The sequence below is a fragment of the Ovis aries genome, chromosome 24, assembly GCF_016772045.2.
Source record: "Ovis aries strain OAR_USU_Benz2616 breed Rambouillet chromosome 24, ARS-UI_Ramb_v3.0, whole genome shotgun sequence".
Classification (NCBI taxonomy): domain Eukaryota; kingdom Metazoa; phylum Chordata; class Mammalia; order Artiodactyla; family Bovidae; genus Ovis; species Ovis aries.
The window spans coordinates 17,795,448-17,815,016 of record NC_056077.1 but is presented as its reverse complement, the minus strand read 5'-3'; the positions used below and the strand labels follow the sequence as shown (position 1 = coordinate 17,815,016).

The 19,569-nt window shown below is 43.9% G+C and overlaps 1 protein-coding gene across 2 annotated transcripts in view; it reads right to left on the bottom strand.

The window, feature by feature from the left end:
• IQCK (IQ motif containing K) overlaps positions 1-19,569 on the bottom strand; it is a 151,151-nt gene that overhangs the window by 124,121 nt on the left and 7,461 nt on the right. For both annotated transcript variants that reach the window (XM_004020807.6, XM_042240479.2), the window contains exons 2-4: positions 10,230-10,294; positions 7,490-7,619; positions 6,635-6,732 (exon numbers count right to left, since the gene is read on the bottom strand). In XM_004020807.6, the coding sequence (XP_004020856.4) occupies positions 6,635-6,732; positions 7,490-7,619; positions 10,230-10,294 (293 nt within the window). The remainder of the gene's footprint in view (positions 1-6,634; positions 6,733-7,489; positions 7,620-10,229; positions 10,295-19,569) is intronic.

Below are 19,569 nucleotides of genomic sequence, written 5' to 3'. Positions count from 1 at the left end.
TTGCTGTTTCTAGACCCTTCAGCAGATCAACTTCTCAAGTTAATTAAAATAGGGATCTGATCATTGCAGTTTTTTCTGGTTCAGTCAGGGCAACTGGTCTGCACAAGCATATCAGGAGGATGAGGCAGGATCAAGGTTTCCCAGATTTGAATTCACTAGGCCTGTGTCTCACAACTAAGCATTTCTGCCAGAGCAATATAAAGAAAACCTTACAATTCTGTCTTTGTTTGGTTGAGATGTGGGAAGCCCCCTTCGACTACCCTACCCACCAAAGGCTCCAAGTATTGGTTTAATTGCATTTTGAGGAAGGAAGGGTAAGCTGAATGCTGGGCTTTTTTTAGCTGAGTAGGTCAAGCAGGCTGACATGACATGGTCACGCAGCCAGATCTGAATTGTTCAGGATCAAGGGGTCTGGAGAGGCTTGCATGGGAGGAGGTGACTGGAGAGAACAGACATGGCTTTAGAGAGAATTAAAGAAGAATTTCATAAGAGAGGCCAACAAAGCCCTCTTCCACATCCCTATGAAATTACCAGCAAAATAAACCTTCTTGAAGTCCTTGTGTAATTAGATGTTTGAGGGAAGCTGGGACCAAGTACTAAATAAGGCCTCGGGGTAGCTAAGGAATGAAAGCAAGCCCACTTAGGTAACAGGTAACGTGTATAACCCATCCTACCTGGGGAGCACCTGTAGCCCAGTAATACTAATGATCAGTCGGTTAACATTTACTGAGCTCTTCCCACATTCGTGGGACTGCTCTAAGCACTTTGTATGCACCACCTCATTTCATCAGCATGATATCCCATTGAAACTGTGCTCCACAGGGTTAACAGAAACTGGTGACTAACAAAAATTCTTGAGCTTGTCTTGAGCAGATAAGGGAACTACTTGTGAAAAGCTCCTCTGCTTAGAACCTGCTTTCACTGATCAAGCTTGCCTTAATTATTTTTGCAGATTGCATACCCTCCAAGCTTCATGTAGCCTAGATAATATATCAGAAGACTCCATCACCGCTCCCCGTAGATAACACCTCTGATGTACGAGTTGCTATAGTAACAGTGGCTTAAGCTGTTTTTCAGAAATTTGGAGTCAGTTTTTGCCCAGTTCAAGCCGACCCTAAAACTGCACCTACACAGGTGTCCAATGAATGACTTTGATGTCAGAGAGCCAAAATCTCTACCCTCAGATCAGTCTAGCACCTCTATTTTCTGAACATGTGTCCCATGAAGAAGCATATAACTCAGATATACCTGTGTAGACCAGTGACTATCTTTTGTCTTGTTCTTGTTTAGTCACTAAGTCGTGTCTGACTCTTTTGCAACCCCAAGGACATAGCCCACCAGGCTCCTCTGTCCATAGGATTCTCCAGGCAAGAATACTAGAGTAAGTTGCTATTTCCTTCTCCAGTGGATCTTCCTGACCCAGGGATCAGACCCAAATCTCCTGCTTGGCAGGTGGATTCTCTAGCACTGAGGCACCAGGGAAGCCCAGCATGGTCTTACTAAAATTAAAAATACCATTTAACAAAGTTAGTAGGCCAAAGTATCGAAAGTCTAAACTGAAGTGAGTAGTCTGTCTGGGTTAAAATTGGCTCACGATTACTGGCTATGATTTTAGGCAAAGGACTTAAACTGTTAATCCTGTTAGGGAAAATTAAGACTGACATTACGCATGGAAAGCACTTACATATTCCTAGCACATAGCAAGTGCCCAATGTTAGCATTAATATTATTATGGGATGGAAAATTTATTTGCAAAATGTCTACACTGTGTCGAATATCAAAGAAATAAAAATTCAATCTCCTTTTTCCTGCTTCCGGTCACCTGCCCCGTACCTCTGACCCTATACTCTTCACCGATAAATATCCCAAGTCCCTTGCCTTTGGGGAGGTGAATCTGAGACTTGTTCTCCCATCTCCATGCTTGCCTGCCTTGTGAAGAAACCCCTAAATAAAAAAAAAAAGAAACCTCTTCTCTGCTGTAAACATTGGCATCTTATTGTTTGCCTTGCTGTGCATCAGGCAGATGAACCTGGTTCAGTGACACCATGAGCAAGTGCTATTTTTCAGTTTACATGTAAGGATAAGATGGTGACTCGGAAAGATGAAATGACTTGCCCAAGTCTGTACAGCCAGCTAAGGTGCAGGTAAATGTCCAAACAAGTAACCCTGACTCCAGAGATGTGTTCTGAGCCACGATGCTATAAACCAAGACCCAATTTACTTGTTAATTGCATAATTAATATATAATGAGGATTCAGTTCAGTTCAGTTCAGTCACTCAGTCGTGTCTGACTCTTCGCAACCCCATGAATTGCAGCACGCCAGGCCTCCCTGTCCATCACCATCTCCTGGAGTTCACTCAGACTCACGTCCATCGAGTCCGTGATGCCATCCAGGCATCTCATCCTCTGTCGTCCCCTTCTCCTCCTGCCCTCAATCCCTCCCAGCATCAGAGTCTTTTCCAATGAGTCAGCTCTTCGCATGAGGTGGCCAAAGTACTGGAGTTTCAGCTTCAGCATCAGTCCTTCGAAAGAAATCCCAGGGTTGATCTCCTTCAGAATGGACTGGTTGGATCTCCTTGCAGTCCAAGGGACTCTCAAAAGTCTTCTCCAACACCACAGTTCAAAAGCATTAATTCTTTGGCACTCAGCCGTCTTCATAGTCCAGCTCTCACATCCATACATGACCACAGGAAAAGCCATAGCCTTGACTAGACGGACCTTAGTCAGCAAAGTAATGTCTCTGCTTTTGGATATACTGTCTAGGTTGGTCATAACTTTTCTTCCAAGGAGTAAATGTCTTTTAATTTCATGGCAGCAATCACCATCTACAGTGATTTTGGAGCCCAACAAAATAAAGTCTGACACTGTTTCCACTGTTGCCCCATCTATTTCCCATGAAGTGATGGGACCAGATGCCATGATCTTCGTTTTCTGAATGTTAAGCTTTAAGTCAACTTTTTCACTCTCCTCTTTCACTTTCATCAAGAGGCTTTTTAGCTCCTCTTCACTTTCTGCCATAAGGGTGGTATCATCTGCATATCTGAGATTATTGATATTTCTCCCGGCAATCTTGATTCCAGCTTGTGTTTCTTCCAGTCCAGCATTTCTCATGATGTACTCTGCATAGAAGTTAAATAAGCAGGGTGACAATATACAGCCTTGACGTACTCCTTTTCCTATTTGGAACAAGTCTGTTGTTCCATGTCCAGTTCTAACTGCTGCTTCCTGCCCTGCATACAGATTTCTCAAGAGGCAGGTCAGGTGGTCTGGTATTCCCATCTCTTTCAGAATTTTCCACAGTTGATTGTGATCCACACAGTCAAAGGCTTTGACATGGTCAATAAAGCAGAAATAGATGTTTTTCTGGAACTCTCTTGCTTTTTCCATGATCCAGCGGATGTTGGCAATTTGATCTCTGGTTCCTCTGCCTTTTCTAAAACCAGCTTGAACATCAGGGAGTTCATGGTTCACGTATTGCTAAAGCCTGGCTTGGAGAATTTTGAGCATTACTTTACTAGCATGTGAGATGAGTGCAATTGTGTGGTAGTTTGAGCATTCTTTGGCATTGCCTTTCTTTGGAATTGGAATGAAAACTGACCTTTTCCAGTCCTGTGCCCACTACTGAGTGTTCCAGATTTGCTGGCATATTGAGTGCAACACTTTCACAGCATCATCTTTCAGGATTTGAAATAGCTCAACTGGAATTCCAGCACCTCCACTAGCTTTGTTCCTAGTGATGCTTTCCAAGGCCCACTTGACCTCACATTCCAGGATGTCTGGCTCTAGATTAGTGATCACACCATGATGATTATCTGGGTCGTGAAGATCTTTTTTGTACAGTTCTTCCGTGTATTCTTGCCACCTCTTCTTAATATCTTCTGCTTCTGTTAGGTCCAGACCATTTCTGTCCTTTATCGAGCCCATCTTTGCATGAAATGTTCCCTTGGTATCTCTAATTTTCTTGAAGAGATCTCTAGTCTTTCCCATTCTGTTCTTTTCCTCTATTTCTTTGCACTGAATGCTGAAGAAGACTTTCTTATCTCTTCTTGCTATTCTTTGGAACTCTGCATTCAGATGTTTATATCTTTCCTTTTCTCCTTTGCTTTTCGCCTCTCTTCTTTTCACAGCTATTTGTAAGGCCTCCCCAGACAGCCATTTTGCTTTTTTGCATTTCTTTTCAATGGGATGGCCTTGATCCCTGTCTCCTGTACAACGTCACAAACCTCCTTCCATAGTTCATCAGGCACTCTATCTATCAGATCTAGGCCCTTAAATCTATTTCTCACTTCCACTGTATAATCATAAGGGATTTGATTTAGGTCATACCTGAATGGTCTAACGGTTTTCCCTACTTTCTTCAATTTGAGTCTGAATTTGGCAATAAGGAGTTCATGATCTGAGCCACAGTCAGCTCCCGGTCTTGTTTTTGTTGTCTGTATAGAGCTTCTCCATCTTTGGCTGCAAAGAATGTAATCAATCTGCCACCCACTGCTTTCTTATATTGACTAAACTCACAAAGTGGATGAAAGTCTTCTTCTTTCACTCCCACTTCATGGTGTCCCCGCCACGGATGTGCCCAAGAGAACAGCCTTCCTAGGTAGAAGAGAGCTGAGTTTTGGTCAAGGACATAGTAGTGGAGGTGCTCCCCTGATGTCCAACCATGCACTCATTTATTGAGGGCCGACTACATGTTCACCAGGGGCTACGGTTCTGGGTAGAATATACGAGGCACTAAATAGAGACAGAAAAATAAATCAGAGTATCTGTCCTCAAGGAACTTAAAATGCTGGGGAAACAGACATTTAAAAAATGAAGTGCATTTATGGATCAAGAATGTCTTAATTAAGGATGTCTTAATTTTACACAAGAAGAGAAATAGATGAACTCCTCTGAAATCTGAGGGCTGGGTTCAATTGCTTCCAGTTTTGGAAGAGTAGGCCTGAAAGAGAAGCCATAGTACTGAGTTTGGAAAAATAAGCAGAACTTAAATATGCAGAGAATAAGAACTCAAGGATTTTTTCCTAAAAAAAAAGAAGAAGGAGGAACATATTCACAGAAGTGTGGGACTGACAGGGACCTCCAGGTGGTTCTACCTGCTGGAATGGAGGGTATCATCCAGGAAGGAGAACAGAGAGTGATGAGGCTAGAAGGAAAGAGGGGAAAACTGTGGAGGGTCCTGAAAGACAGGCTGAGGGGTCTTGGCCTCCTTATGTGGATCCATGGTTCTCAAATGGTGTACCATGGCCCAGCAGTGTGCCCTAAACTCTTCCTTCACAGGTATGCTGCCTGGTTTCAGATCAATGCCTCATAATTCTTCTCCTATCAAAGACACAACTGTCATGGTGAGGCCTGTCAGAAGGAATGTTATGCTGAATGGATCAAGTTGTAGTGAATTAAGCTAAGGAATAAAGACAAGGAGGGGCAGTGCTAAAGCAAAATTGAGTGTTTGCTAGAGCATGTGAAAATGGTCTCTCTTCAGCATATAAAATCATCAGGACAGTATATCTCCTATTCTCACAGAGATCCCATGCTGAACGGCAACCAAGCAGATGATAATATCAACTGTGAATGCTTTAAAGACATCTGTCCAGCAGATTGGGGTTTGCATTGTAGTTATGGCCAATATTTTAAAACATCGTTTTGAATCATTTGATCTGGATCTGAATCCTAGCTCTGCTATTCACCCTTGATCACCTTTCTGAATCTCTCCATTCCTCTGTTTTCTCATCTGGAAATATGCAGATGATACGAATTGGAGGAACCTCAAAGGACTGTTGAGAGAAGTAAATGAGGTCATTGATGATTAAGCCCTTAGCAGAGTTCCCAGTGGAGAAGGCAATGGCACCCCACTCCAGTACTCTTGCCTGGAAAATCCCACGGGCTGTAGCCTCTGCAGCCCATGGGGTCACAGAGTCGGACACGACTGAAGTGACTTAGCAGCAGCAGCAGAGTTCCCAGCATAGAGCAAGCACTTGATCAACGTTAATTGTTGTTGTTTTATTCTCTGTATGCAGGCCGTCCAAAATTCTAGTCCTGTGCAGCAAACACACACACCCAATGTATCCTGTCAACTGCAGCAAAGAGTATTCACTGCAGAAAAGAGTATTCACTTTGGGGTATTCACGTGGCGGGGGAGGCGCCAGAATTGGAACTTGATTCATACAGATAGCTAGCTAGCTACAGGGTGATAATGACTGGTCACCGAGGACTCGCTGTGCGCCAGGGGGAGCACGGCAAGAAGCAAGTACATTCATGGCATTTGGCATGAAGTGGAGTAGGGAGAGGCCCAAGCTGGGAAGGTCAATCCAGAGCCAGATAAGAGGGAAGGAGAGCTATAATGTGGGCTTGTCCTAACAGAAGCAGGCAACTCAAGAAACCTGGCAGATGCCAAATGCCCAGGAGAAGGGCAGGCAGGGAGGCCAAGCAAAGCAGAAAACCTCCCCATAGCCAGGCGGCCAGACAGATGGCAGTGCGTGTGTGCACAGCTAGATATCCTGGCTGGAGCTGGGTAAGTGACCAAAACACAGGCTTTCTCTCCCAAAGGGATTGTTTTGAAAACAACCACCTGATGGTATAATGAGCTACCATCTGATAACAGTGAATTATTATCTAGAAATAAACAAAACAACTGACCTCAAAACACTTTTCTTTCTTTGCTTGGTGAAGCAGGCTAGCCATTCCGGGCAGCAGAACTGGAAAGATGAACATTTCCAAAAACTCTTTGGGGGAACCTAAAAAAAAACAAAACATTCCCATCCCAAATCCCAAATGGCCCAAGTTAATCTGGGAGGAACATTTGCTTCTGAACCAAAAAAAGGTACTCTCCATTAAACAACATGACCATAAATGTTGCATTTGACTCCAGACTGCTGAGTTGGGCTCTATTACTGAAGAAACTTAAAATATCCCCCTGAGTCTGGTGGGGCTGTAGACTGGGTCCCACTCCGGGTCGAGGTCACAGGCATAGCCAGGGGCCCAGCTCAGCTGGAGGGAAATACACAAGGGGAGTGTGGTGGGAACTGAGGCCACAAGGGAACAGGGCGGGGTACGAGGTTCGGATCCTCAGGGCACGGTGATGGTGGTTGCCAAGGCCCAAAGTACACCGGCTGAGGGAACAGAACAAGCCAGCGGGAGAGGGCCTGGCACCAGTGGGGAGGAGGAATGGGAACTCAGGGAGGAGGATGAGGACACCTACGTCTCTGGCTTCTGCACGCCAAGCAAGACAGCATGATATTTTCTTTCACTCTGTACATTTTCCCCCTTTGTATTTAACTTAGAACCTAGGTATGCTTGTTATTGATCATCTTTACTATTAATACATTTCAACCTTAAAGATACATCAGTGGAATAAAGGACACTTTAATTAAAACAAGAACACATTCTTTCTTATTACATGATCTCCCTGAGTTCTATCTGTCCACCCGGTCCCCACCCCATGATTTCGCAAAGTTAGAAAACATAGACCTGAGATCTCACTTCCTTACGTACATGTTTTTGGGTCAACTGTTTCCCGTTTCGCTTGAGAACAGGATGCTTGTGAGGCCACGGTTAAACGAGGAACTGGATAAAGGTGTTCTGCGTTGAAGCCATGGAAAACCATTTCCTCCAATGGCAACTCCTGGAGTGGTGGTGCGAGAGAGAATCAATTCATATTGCTTAAATAATTGTATTTTCCTTTATAATCTAACAAAGAATAAAATTCTGTGTCAGACTTTAGAGGGGGCATACTGAGCACTAATCTTTCTCTCTCGTCTCTCTCAAGACACCTATAAATAACAATCAAGAAATAAACCCCTAACAAAGAACACAAAGGCAGAAACATCACTTTGCTGACAAAGGTCCATCTAGTCAAAGCTATGGTTTTTCCAGTAGTCACGTATGGATGTGAGAGCTGGACCATAAAGAAGGCTGAGTGCCGAAGAACTGATGCTTTCAAATCGTGGTGCTGGAGAAGTCTCCTGAGAGTCCCTTGGACTGCAAGATCAAACCAGTCAATCCTAAAAGAAATCAATCTAAATCTTCATTGGAAGAACTGATGCTGAAGCTGAAGCTCCAATACTTTGGCCACCTGATGCTAAGAATTGACTCATAGGGAAAGACCTTGATGCTGGGAAAGACTGAAGGCTGGAGGAGAAAGGGGTGACAGAGAATGAGATGGTTGGATGGCATCACTGACCCAATGGACATGAGTTTGATCAAATTCTGGAAGACGGTGAAGAACAGAGGAGCCTGGTGTGGTGCAGTCCATGGGGTCGCCAAGAGTCAGATGTGACTTAGCAACTAAACAACAAGAAAGAAGAGAAGGGCTATCAGTGGGTGAGAGATCTTCAAACATTTCCAAAAGAAGCAGGATAAAGCCTGTTGTCACATAATGGAGAGGAGTGGCAGCTCAGAATCCACAGGAGGAAACTGCCCTCAGAAGGCAAGAGTCCATGTTCCCACCAGAATGCTCAGTGGCTTCAGTGCTCCAAAATTCAACTCCACAGAGTGTGGAGATGAGCAAGGAAACAATATACAGGTGAGGTTACGTGAAAATCCGGCTGGGGTTCCCTTGGCCTGCCCCTCTGTCACCCCCCCTGCCCCCATCAGCATACATAACGCTACATTCACAGCAGCCCATTCTATCTTGCTCTCCCTCCTTTCCAATGAATCTTTTGTCAACAATTTAAACAAACAGCCTGGGAAAGAGTACAACTATTCAGGGTGCCAGGTCGGCTGTCAAAAGATTAAAAAACCCCACAAACCTCAACAGTTGATTTGGAGGCTCCCAGCTCAGTCCCCAAATAGGGACTCCCTGCCTGCCAACCCTGAAGAAAAGTCCTCCAGAAGACAATCACCCACCATGAGCTCCCAGCCAGTGTTTCTATTCATAGAAGTGACCCATCCAGAAAACAAACCTACAGGTATGGCAGGAAAAACAAGAAAAAGAAAACCCCGCCTCTTTGTAGAAAAATCCAAGGCCTGCATTTTAAATTTTGAATAAAAAAATCAGAACTTTCTACATAGGTGAGGAACATCAAGAGCATAAAAGACAAAGATCAAGATCTGTAAAGAATAATTGACCCTGAAGAGGCACAAATATTTCAGGGAAGAGAACTGCAATTAGTATTTGCAGAGAAACTTGAAAAAGCACTGCATCCATAAGGCAAGAACAGGATGCTAGGAAAAAGGAAAAATCACAGGCCTCGCAAGTTCTTAGACACAGAATCTCTAACAGGGGCAGCTATAGTGAGATACTGGAAGTCTGCTGCTGCTGCTAAGTCACTTCAGTTGTGTCCGACTTTGTGCGACCCCATAGATGGCAGCTCACAGGCTCCCCTGTCCCTGGGATTCTCCAGGCAAGAACACTGGAGTGGGTTGCCATTTCCTTCTCCAGTGCATGAAAGTGAAAAGTGAAAGTGAAGTCGCTCAGTTGTGTCCGACCCTTAGTGACCCCATGGACAGCAGCCTACTAGGCTCCTCCGTCCATGAGATTTTCCAAGAGACTAGGTTTTGGACCCATTCCAGTGACACTGCTCATCCCTCATAGCCTTACCTTTTTATTTTAAACTCCATTAAGACCTATTTTATTCCCAAGAATATTGCCTTAAGTAAGTGTTAGTCCCTCAGTCGTGCCCGACTCTTTGTGACCCCATGGACTGCAGCCCACGAAGCTCCTCTGTCCATGAGACTTTCCAGGAAAGGATACTGGAGTGGGTTGCCATTTCCTTCTCCAGGAGATCTTCCTAACCCAGAGATCGAACCCAGGTTTCCTGCACTGTAGGCAGATTCTTTACCAACTGAGCTACAAGGGAAGCATCAATATTGCCTTAGGGCCTCCCTTTCTGATGCTTTGTCCTTGGCCCTCTCTTTTCCTTAGTACAATTTTAGCCCACCCAGCTATGCAAAAAGAAATCTGCTCCATCTGCGAAACTGTCCCCAACATGGAAGCGACACTGAATTCACTGGAAATGTCTTCCTCACCTAGGATTTCATTTGAGCCCTACAAAGGCCCTGTGAGTCAGTCAAGGATGACCTGCTCCATTTAATGGATGCAGAAACTGAGACTCAGAGTGGTTGTGTGATGCCCTTTAAGCAGCAGAGGTGGGACTGGCCACTTCTGGTTCTGGTTCCAGGGCCTTTCCTTTCCCCACTTCCCGATTCATGACACTGTCTGATGCTCACCAGTTGTCAATGCTGTTCTCCAGTTAGAACCTTTCAGTTAGGTTGGGGCCCGGGTGATACTCACAGTAACCACAGCATCTTGTTTGACTTTATATCCTTCAGGAAAGGGAGGAAGCTCAGCTTCATACTCTGTGGGGAGTGGAGGAAAAAAAAAAAAAAGACCCTCAATTCCACAGTTCATTAAAGCTTGATGTAATTCCGTTTCCTCCGAATAAAATATTCTTAAATTTTATTTTGGCTAGCGGTTTACAAAAGTGAAAAAACAACAAACAGGGTGTTCATTTAAATGGTGAAGGATGATTCTTCTCTTGCATGAAAGAGTCTAGGCTATATGTAAGTTTGAGACTCTTCCTAAGCAGGCAGATTTAGATTTTGCCCCCCAAATTATGCTAATGACAAGGGATAAGAGAGGAAGAAAATGAAGAGATGGCTCAGGGAAGACACCAACAGCATACAGGAAGGAGAGGGGAGAAAAGGAAGAAGAGAATGTTGTGTATAGGAGGGCAGAATAAAAGAGACAGAGGCAAGATGAGCCATCTCAGGCATTTCTGGGGATGGGCGTGAAGTTAAGATTGCCAGATTGGGGCACACAGCTAGAAAAGCAATCCCATAAACCCTTGCTAGTCAAAGCACTGCCCACAGACCAGCAGCATCGGCATTCCTGGGGAGTTAAAAACACAGCTAAGGGGCTTCTCTGATGGCTCAGTGGTAAAGAATCTGCCTGCCAGGGCAGGAGACAGAGGTTCAATCCGTGATCTGGGAGGATTCCACACACCTTGAGGCAACTAAGCCCATGTGCCACAGTTATTAAGTTTGTGCCCTAGAGTCTGCAACTGCAACTGGGGAGTAGCCCCTGCTCACTGCAAGCAGAGAAAGCCCTCGGGTAACAATGGAGACCCAGCACAGACAAAAATAAATAAATAAAAATTATATATATAAATATTATATAAATTATATAAATATTATATAAATTATATGTATGCATTCTATATGTGTATATTATAGTATATAAATATTATATGTATAAAATTATATAAATACTATATATGTATACATATATATATATAATGAAACTAAAGTTGGAGAGGTCCTACTGTAAGCTCCATTAAGTTTCCATCTTTGCTATACATTAGAATCACCTGGCAGCTCTTTGAAAATGTCAATGTCTTGGCCCAACCCCAGAAATTTTTTTTCCAATAGGTCTGACGCAAGAATCAGATCAGTATTTTCAAAGTCGTCAGCTGATTGTAACATGCAGTGAGATGGAGAATGATTGCCGGGTTTCAAGACTGATCACAGTTAACCTGCTGCGGAGCTCAGTGAAAAGAACATTCCGCACAAGTTCTACGACAGCTATTGCAGAAACAGAAAATGCCCATGGCTGTATTAGTTCTGCCCCTAAGGGAAAGACTGGTAAAATATTTCCAGAAAGGAGAGTGTTTCAAAGGCAATCGCATAGTTGCTTTGTAGTGATGAGGGTAAACAAAATTTCTGGGTAAAATGGAACTGATGCAGTTGTACTGAAGGCAAATTTTATTCCATCATCTAGTTCCTTATCTGGAGAAGGCAATGGCATCCCACTCCAGTACTCTTGCCTGGAAATTCCCATGGATGGAGGAGCCTGGTGGGCTGCAGTCCATGGGGTCGCAAAGAGTCAGATACGACTGAGAGACTTCACTTTCACTTTTCACTTTCATGCATTGGAGAAGGAAATGGCAACCCACTCCAATGTTCTTGCCTGGAGAATCCCAGGGACAGAGGAGCCTGGTGGGCTGCCGTCTATGGGGTCGCACAGAGTTGGACATGACTGAAGCGACTTAGCAGCAGCAGTTCCTTATCAAGTAGCACAGAAATTCTCAACTTTTTTTTTAACTCTTAGGTATCAGATTGGGAACAAGTACGTCAGGATGCAGGTTATAAGCAATTTAATAGGTTTCTAGTGCTGTGTAACAAACTACCACAAACTTAGCAACTTTAAATAATGCAGATTTATTATCTCACACTTCCCGAGGGTCAGGGTTTCATCAGGTTGAAATCAAGGTGTGAGCCATGACTGTGATCTCATCTGACAGCTGGAGTCCTCTTCCAAGTTCACTGACGGTTGGTGGGATTCATTTTCTTGTGTATATAGGTCTGAAGTCCCCGTTTTCTTTTCGGTTGTTATGAAAACTGCTCTCAACTTCTAGAGGCTTGCTACCCTCAGATCCTTGCCACAATAGCTCACTCATGGTTATTTGCTTCTTCAAAGCAAACAGGAGTCTCTTCTGCTTGAATCTGACTTCTTTTAAGGACTTACCTGATTAAGCCAGGTCCGCCTACAATAATCTCCCCAATTTAGAGTCAACTGAGGGAATTCCCAGGTGGTTCAGGGGTGAGGGCTCTGAGCTTCTAGTGCCAGGGCTCTGGGTTCAATCCCTGGCCAGGGAAACTAAGATTCCATGAGCTGCATGGTGCAGCCAAAAACAAAACTACAGATTCAGTTTAGAAAAAAAAAGATAACGTCAATAGATTATACACTTGAATTCGATCTCGAAAATCCTTTGACACCAATCCCTGGCTTAGTATCTGACTGGACAGCTGAGAGGTATGAGCATTAGGGGCAGGAATCTTGAGAATTCTGCCCACCATGGTAGCTCTAGTTCTACCACGTTAGTTTTTCCTCTCGAGCAAAAAAATGTAAATTCACTGTTGTCCTCCAACACGTTGAGAATCACCAATGTGGTATAAAACCTGTTTGTTTGGATTTAAGATACATATACATTTACAGGCTTCCTGGTAGCTCGGCTCGTAAAGAATTTGCCTGCAATGCGGGAGACCTGGGTTCAATCCTTGGGTGGGGAAGATCCCCTGGAGGAGGGCATGGCAAACCAGTCCAGTATCCTTGCCTGGAGAATCCCCATGGACAGAGGAGCCTGGCTGGCTTCAATCCGTGGGGTCACAAAGAGACCCCATGGCTGAGTGACAAAGCACAGCATAGCATACATTTATAGCGTTGATTACAAAAGCAATACATGCTTGTCAGAAAAATTCCAAATAACACAGAGATGTCTTATCACACCTAATCCCATTACAGCTCATAACTATTGTTGGAATTGGCATAGATTCATCCAAGTCTTTTTCAATGCATTTACTAACCTTTGTACATATTTCACAAATACATTCACTTTAGATCTCCTGCTGCTGCTGCTGCTGCTAAGTAGCTTCAGTCGTGTCCGACTCTGTGCAACCCCATAGACGGCAGCCCACTAGGCTCCCCCGTCCCTAGGATTCTCCAGGCAAGAACATTGGAGTGGGTTGCCATTTCCTTCTCCAATGCATGAAAGTGAAAAGTGAAAGTGAAGTCGCTCAGTCGTGTCCGACTCTGCGACCCCATGGACTGCAGCCTACGAGGCTCCTCCATCCGTGGGGTTTTCCAGGCAAGAGTGCTGGAGTGGGGTGCCATAGATCTCCTAGACTAGGTCAAATTATCCAAGCATAGAACCTGATAAACACTGTGTCCTTATTCTGCAAAGCTCATATCAAGTCTTATTCTTATTTGAAATTTATAAAAATTATTGAATATCTCTTCTAATAGACTGGTTTTCTTTGGGGGTGGGGTGGGGAGGTACCTGGTCTCTTTGTGCTCACCATCATATTCCCAAGAATATGAAGCTGAATGAATATACTTTGTTTTTTTAAAAAAAGAAAAACTGTTGGCCACTCTGCATAGCATGTGGGATCTTAGTTCCCCTACCAGGCATCAAACACATGCCCCTGCATTAGAAGTGCCAAGTTTTAACCACTGGACTACCAGGGAATTCTGAAACTGAATGAATGACACAATCAATGAATGCATGAACAAAACAAGTATTACAGCAAGTTACTTCTGACTCTTTGTCAGTTCGCTGTATTTATGAGAGCCCACTGTGTGCCAGGATCCATTCTATGTCCTGAATCGTGGAATTCTTTCAGTGTTGCTACTATACCATGTGCCTCATTTATTCAACCAGTGTACTTAGTAGGCTTTTAGATTACTTCCAATTTTTCATTATTACAATGCCACTGTAAGCATCTTTATACATTACACCATTGATCAGAAAGGAGGTGCTTTTGTAGGATTAACTCTTAGATGTGAAATTGTTCTTTCAAATGAAAAAATGATTTAAATTTTGGGCCAAATTGCCCTCCAAAAGGTTTACAATAATCCATACTCCTAAACCCGTCTGTTCTTCTCAGGTATAATCTATCTAACACATATTTAAAATTGTATTTTACTTTTATCTATAATTCTTTAATCATTACTTATCTGCCATATTTTTCCCAAGGAGAAATTTGATGGAAAATTACAAACATTTTCATCATACAACCACAAAAGATATAGTTATGATTCTGCATATGATTCTGCAGAAGTATGGGAAAATAATTAGCTTCAGGACAATCTGATGTGTTTTTTATTTCAAGCCTCTGTAATGTTTAAGAGAATTTGGCATATTTGAGAATTCAACACTGCTATCACCTTGTGATTTCAATGAAAACATAAATTGATTAAAGACTGATGCTTTTTACATTGAAAGCTTTATGAATCTGATTAACTTTGTAAAGGGAACTGAAGAAAAATTTGCTGGTTTGGCATTAGAAATTCTTAAGAAAATCAGGTGTATTCTGTATCAATGTTGACAATCTTTTAGTTACTTAAGCTTGTAAACTGGACTCCAGGTCTCTCCCACTTTTCGAAAGTTTGCTTTATGCACTGCACTCTGACAAAAGACCTACCTGTGTTCACTAACCAAAATTAGTCCAAAGAGCATTGCTGTTTTTATCAGAAAAGATGAAAACTGAAAAAGGACATTCAGTTTGTTGTGCAGTGAACTGTTGTAGAGGAAGTGTGTACCCCAAGCAGTGGAGTTCAGTTCAGTTCAGTTCAGTCGCTCAGTCGTGTCTGACTCCACAACCCCATGAACCACAGCACACCAGGCCTCCCTGTCCATCACCAACTCCCGGAGTTTACCTAAACTCATGTCCATTTAGTCGGTGATGCCATGCTCCTTCCCTGGGACTACACTGAACTCAGCATCAAGCCGCCATAGCTTTGAATTCTCTGTGAACACTGTGCTTTTTCTCGATTTATTTTATGCATCCTTTAGCAAGATGTGACCTAAGGTATAACTACTTCTTCACTTCATGCTGTTTTGGCTTCTGAAAGGTTGTATAGGAACTCTCTACTTTTGGATAGCAGGAGGAACCTGAAATTGGTTAGGAGAATTTGATGCTCCATATTTGTTAAACAAATAGTAATCCAAGAACAAGTAAAAGTAGATGTTCATTTTATACAACGAACGGCAACATTATGCAAGAGACAGAGCAGAAACAGCCTGTAACTCTGTTGGTGGAACAAAACCTTTGCGCTCAAATTGGAACCTGCTCCCCACCCTGCCATGCTACAGGGACGTGACATAATGAAACGTCTGTATTGCTCAGGCCACTATTGGTGGGGCTTTCTGTGATTTGCAGCTGAACATGTTTCTAACTGAAACAGCCTTAAAATGCAATGTTCCCCAACAGTGGCCTACTGGAAACGGATGAACCAGGAAGGTGGAGGCTGGAAGTGAATCCAGTGAACACTTGGCTAGCATACACTGTGGTGAGGGGCTGTGCAAGGTGCTGGAGGGACAGATGAAAAGGGCAGATGAGCTTAGTAAGAGCCAGCGGTTACGAGGTGTGAAAGCAATGTTGTAGAGGGCTACACTCAAGAAGCACCAGGAAGAGACTTCAAAATCAGTGTGAAGAATAATAGAAGGGTTTCCAGAAGAGAGGTCACTTGGGCTTGAGTCTTAAAAGATAAAGATAGAAGAAAGCAGAGATTGTCCAGTGAGAGGCAAAGCTTGCGCAAAGGCTCAGAGGAATGGAACAGCCTGGTGTGTTGGAAGGCATGGTTTCTTATGGCTAAAGGTACACAGCACAGGACAGTGGTACTGGGGCTTAGTCACTTGCCAAGAGAGCTTATTTAAAATGCAGAGCTTAGGGACTCCACCCCCAAGGAATAGGGGTGTCATCACACCAAATGAATTTGCACGTTAGCAAGTGTCTGGGAGATTGTGACGTAGGTGCCCCAGGTCTACACTTTGAACCACGCTGGCGTGTGGCTTAAGGGCTTAAACTTGAGTGTCGCACATATCTGAGTTGCAGTCTGATTCTACCACTTATTCGGGGGCAAGTTTAAGCTCTCTATGCCTCAATTTCCTGATCTGTTTAAACCACCAAGTTGCTATGAGGTTTAGACAAGAGGAAAATCAAGCACCTAGCACAGTGCCTGGCACATAAAGGGCAGCTCTGTAAATGTTAACCGTTAGGATGATTTGGATAAATGGTAGGTGATGAACCTAAAAAAAGAGAGACAGAGACCAAATTATTGGTTTTTGATTTTATTTATTATTGGCTGGGTCTTTGTTGCTTTGAGGGCTTTTCTCTCGTTGCAGTGAGCAGGGGCTACCCTCTGGTTGCGGGGCACTGGCTTCTCATTGTGGTGGCTTCTCTTGTTGTGGAGCTCGGGCTCTTGGGCCCACGTGCTTCAGCAGTTGCGGCATGTGGGCTCTGTAGTTGTGGCTTCCAGGCTCTAGAGCACAGGCTCAATAGTTGTGGCTCATGGGCTTAGTTGCTCCACAGCATGTGGGATCTCCCCACATGTTCGATCAGGGATGGAACCCGTGCTTCCCGCCCTGGCTGGTGGATTCTTTACCACTGAGCCACCAGGGAAGTCTGAGACCAAATTACTAAAGGGCTTAGATGTTAAGCTAAAAAGCTTATATTCACCATGAAAGCTATGAAAATCATTCTAGGTCATTGGATGATGTGATCAGATTTTGAGAGAGCTTCTTGTGGAAAGATAGTCTGGAAGGAAGCCCTTCCCAATTAGAAAGCTACAGTAGTGATCTAAACAGGCAGTGGTAAGGGCCATGAGAACCAGGGGGTGGGGAGTTGGGGCTCACAGGAGATAGACGGATGTGGAGCCAGTAGGATCTATAGGGATTAGAGAATCAATGCGGGGATCATGAAAAGTGAAAGGGACATATATAAGATGAACTGCTGATTTCTGAACTGGCGGTCTATGATGGAAAATAACTGTTGGTGTCTTGAACAGTGCCTGGGGTCAATGCCTGGTCCAACATGGGTAGATATGATGACTGACGTATGAGAATGATTTCATCAGAGCAGCGAAATGGGAGCTCATGAGTTTATAGAGGAATGGGAACGACAGCAGTGTTGAAATCAAGCAAGACACTATGGTCCTAGCCCATCATATCCTCCACTTTCCTTCTGTTTGTGGACAAATTTTAGCCAAAGAGTAATCAGAGAAGGGAGAAAATGCAGAAACAGAGGAAAGCAGTCCAACAAAACTAAATAAAAATGGTTTAGTCATTAAGCATAGTCAGGGACCTTTAGTTCCATCTCAAGAAGGACTATAGATAATATTCTGAGCCATATCCTGTAAGCTGTCTTACAAGTACTGAAATACCCAGCAGGTAGGGGAAGAAGTTAACTGCATGATGACCAGACTGCAGCCATAACATGAGCTGCCACAATTCCAAAAACTGACCTCAAGGAAATGGGAACCAACCGACCCTGGAACTGAAGATTAACTGTACTCTAAACAGTCAAGATGATCCTGGCCTGACCACCGACAACCAATTTCAAGATGACTGTCACAGGTGATTGTGCTATTTCTGCATGTAGCCCTCTCCCTCAGCCTACTGGTTGGGAAGGGGTGGGGGACAGAGGCAGGGAGTTGGCCTTTGGACAGGAGTCTGCCTCCCCCACCACCCCACCCCTGCCCATAGGTTGCCAGCATCCAAAATGAAGCATACTTTCCTTTCCACCAAACTTGCCTCTTTATTGGCTTTTGAGTGATGAGAAGCCAGACCCCACTTCTGGTTGCAGTGCAAACAAGAGTTCTTTTTGGAGCTGAGAGGGCATGAGGGAGAAAGAGCTAGAAGACAACAGGGGTCAAGGGAGAGGCTTTCCCCAAGCTAACTGACTACAGGATGCTTGGAGGGAAAAGCCAGCAGCGAAGTTAAAGATGTAGGAGAGATGAATGATAGAGCAGGATCCGAGGACACCAAGAGGAAGGTACCAAAGCACAGATGCAGGGCTGAACTGTGTGGGTTCAGTGTGAGATAAATACTGTGCGAGATAAATACTTCTTCCGTGTATGCAGACACAAATCTGTCTGCTAGTATTTGCAAGTTGGAGGATTCTCTCCCTACTCCTGATCACCTGCCTAGTCTCAGTGAATGCCTCCTCCATCTGTCAAATGGTTTCACCAAGTCAGAGGAGTGGAGGAAAAACTTGGGACCAGCACACGTAGGCAACGTGAGAAGGCGCTGATGGAAGCTGCCTGATAAGCACTGCTGACAAGCCATCTGCTGCCATTTTTCTCCAGCTGCTCAGCTGCTGTGCTGGGGGAACAAGCACTGACTCAGAACTGATCCATGTTGTTGCAGGTGACATGAAGGGACCTGGTTTCACAACAGCATTGAGAGCTGAGGCCAGCGACTAGCTTTGGAGTGATGAACCTACAGCAATAATGAGGATGCCAATGGCAATGATAATAACAGCAATATCAGAATAGAAGACTGTAAGCTTCAAATACCGCACAATTGCACTCATCTCACACGCTAGTAAAGTAATGCTCAAAATTCTGCAAGCCAGGCTTCAGCAGTACGTGAACCGTGAACTTCCAGATGTTCAAGCTAGTTTTAGAAAAGGCAGAGGAACCAGAGATCAAATTACCAACATCCGCTGGATCATGGAAAAAGCAAGAGAGTTCCAGAAAAACATCTATTTCTGCTTTATTGACTATGTCAAAGCCTTTGACTGTGTGGATCACAATGAACTGTGGAAAATTCTGAAAGAGACAGGAATACCAGACCAGCTGACCTGCCTCTTGAGAAACCTATATGCAGGTCAGGAAGCAGCAGTTAGAACTGGACATGGAACAACAGACTGGTTCCAAATAGGAAAAGGAGTCCGTCAAGGCTGTATATTGTCACCCTGCTTATTTAACTTCTATGCAGAGTACATCATGAGAAATGCTGGACTGGAAGAAGCACAAGCTGGAATCAAGATTTCTGGGAGAAATATCAACAACCTCAGATACACAGATGACACCACCCTTATGGCAGAAAGTAAAGAGGAACTCAAAAGCCTCTTGATGAGAGTGAAAAAGTTGGCTTCAAGCTCAACATTCAGAAAACGAAGATCATGGCATCTGGTCCCATCACTTCATGGGAAATAGATGGGGAAACAGTGGAAACAGTGTCAGACTTTATTTTTGGGGGCTCCAAAATCACTGCAGATGGTGATTGTAGCCATGAAATTAAAAGACGCTTACTCCTTGGAAGGAAATTTATAACCAACCTAGACAGCAT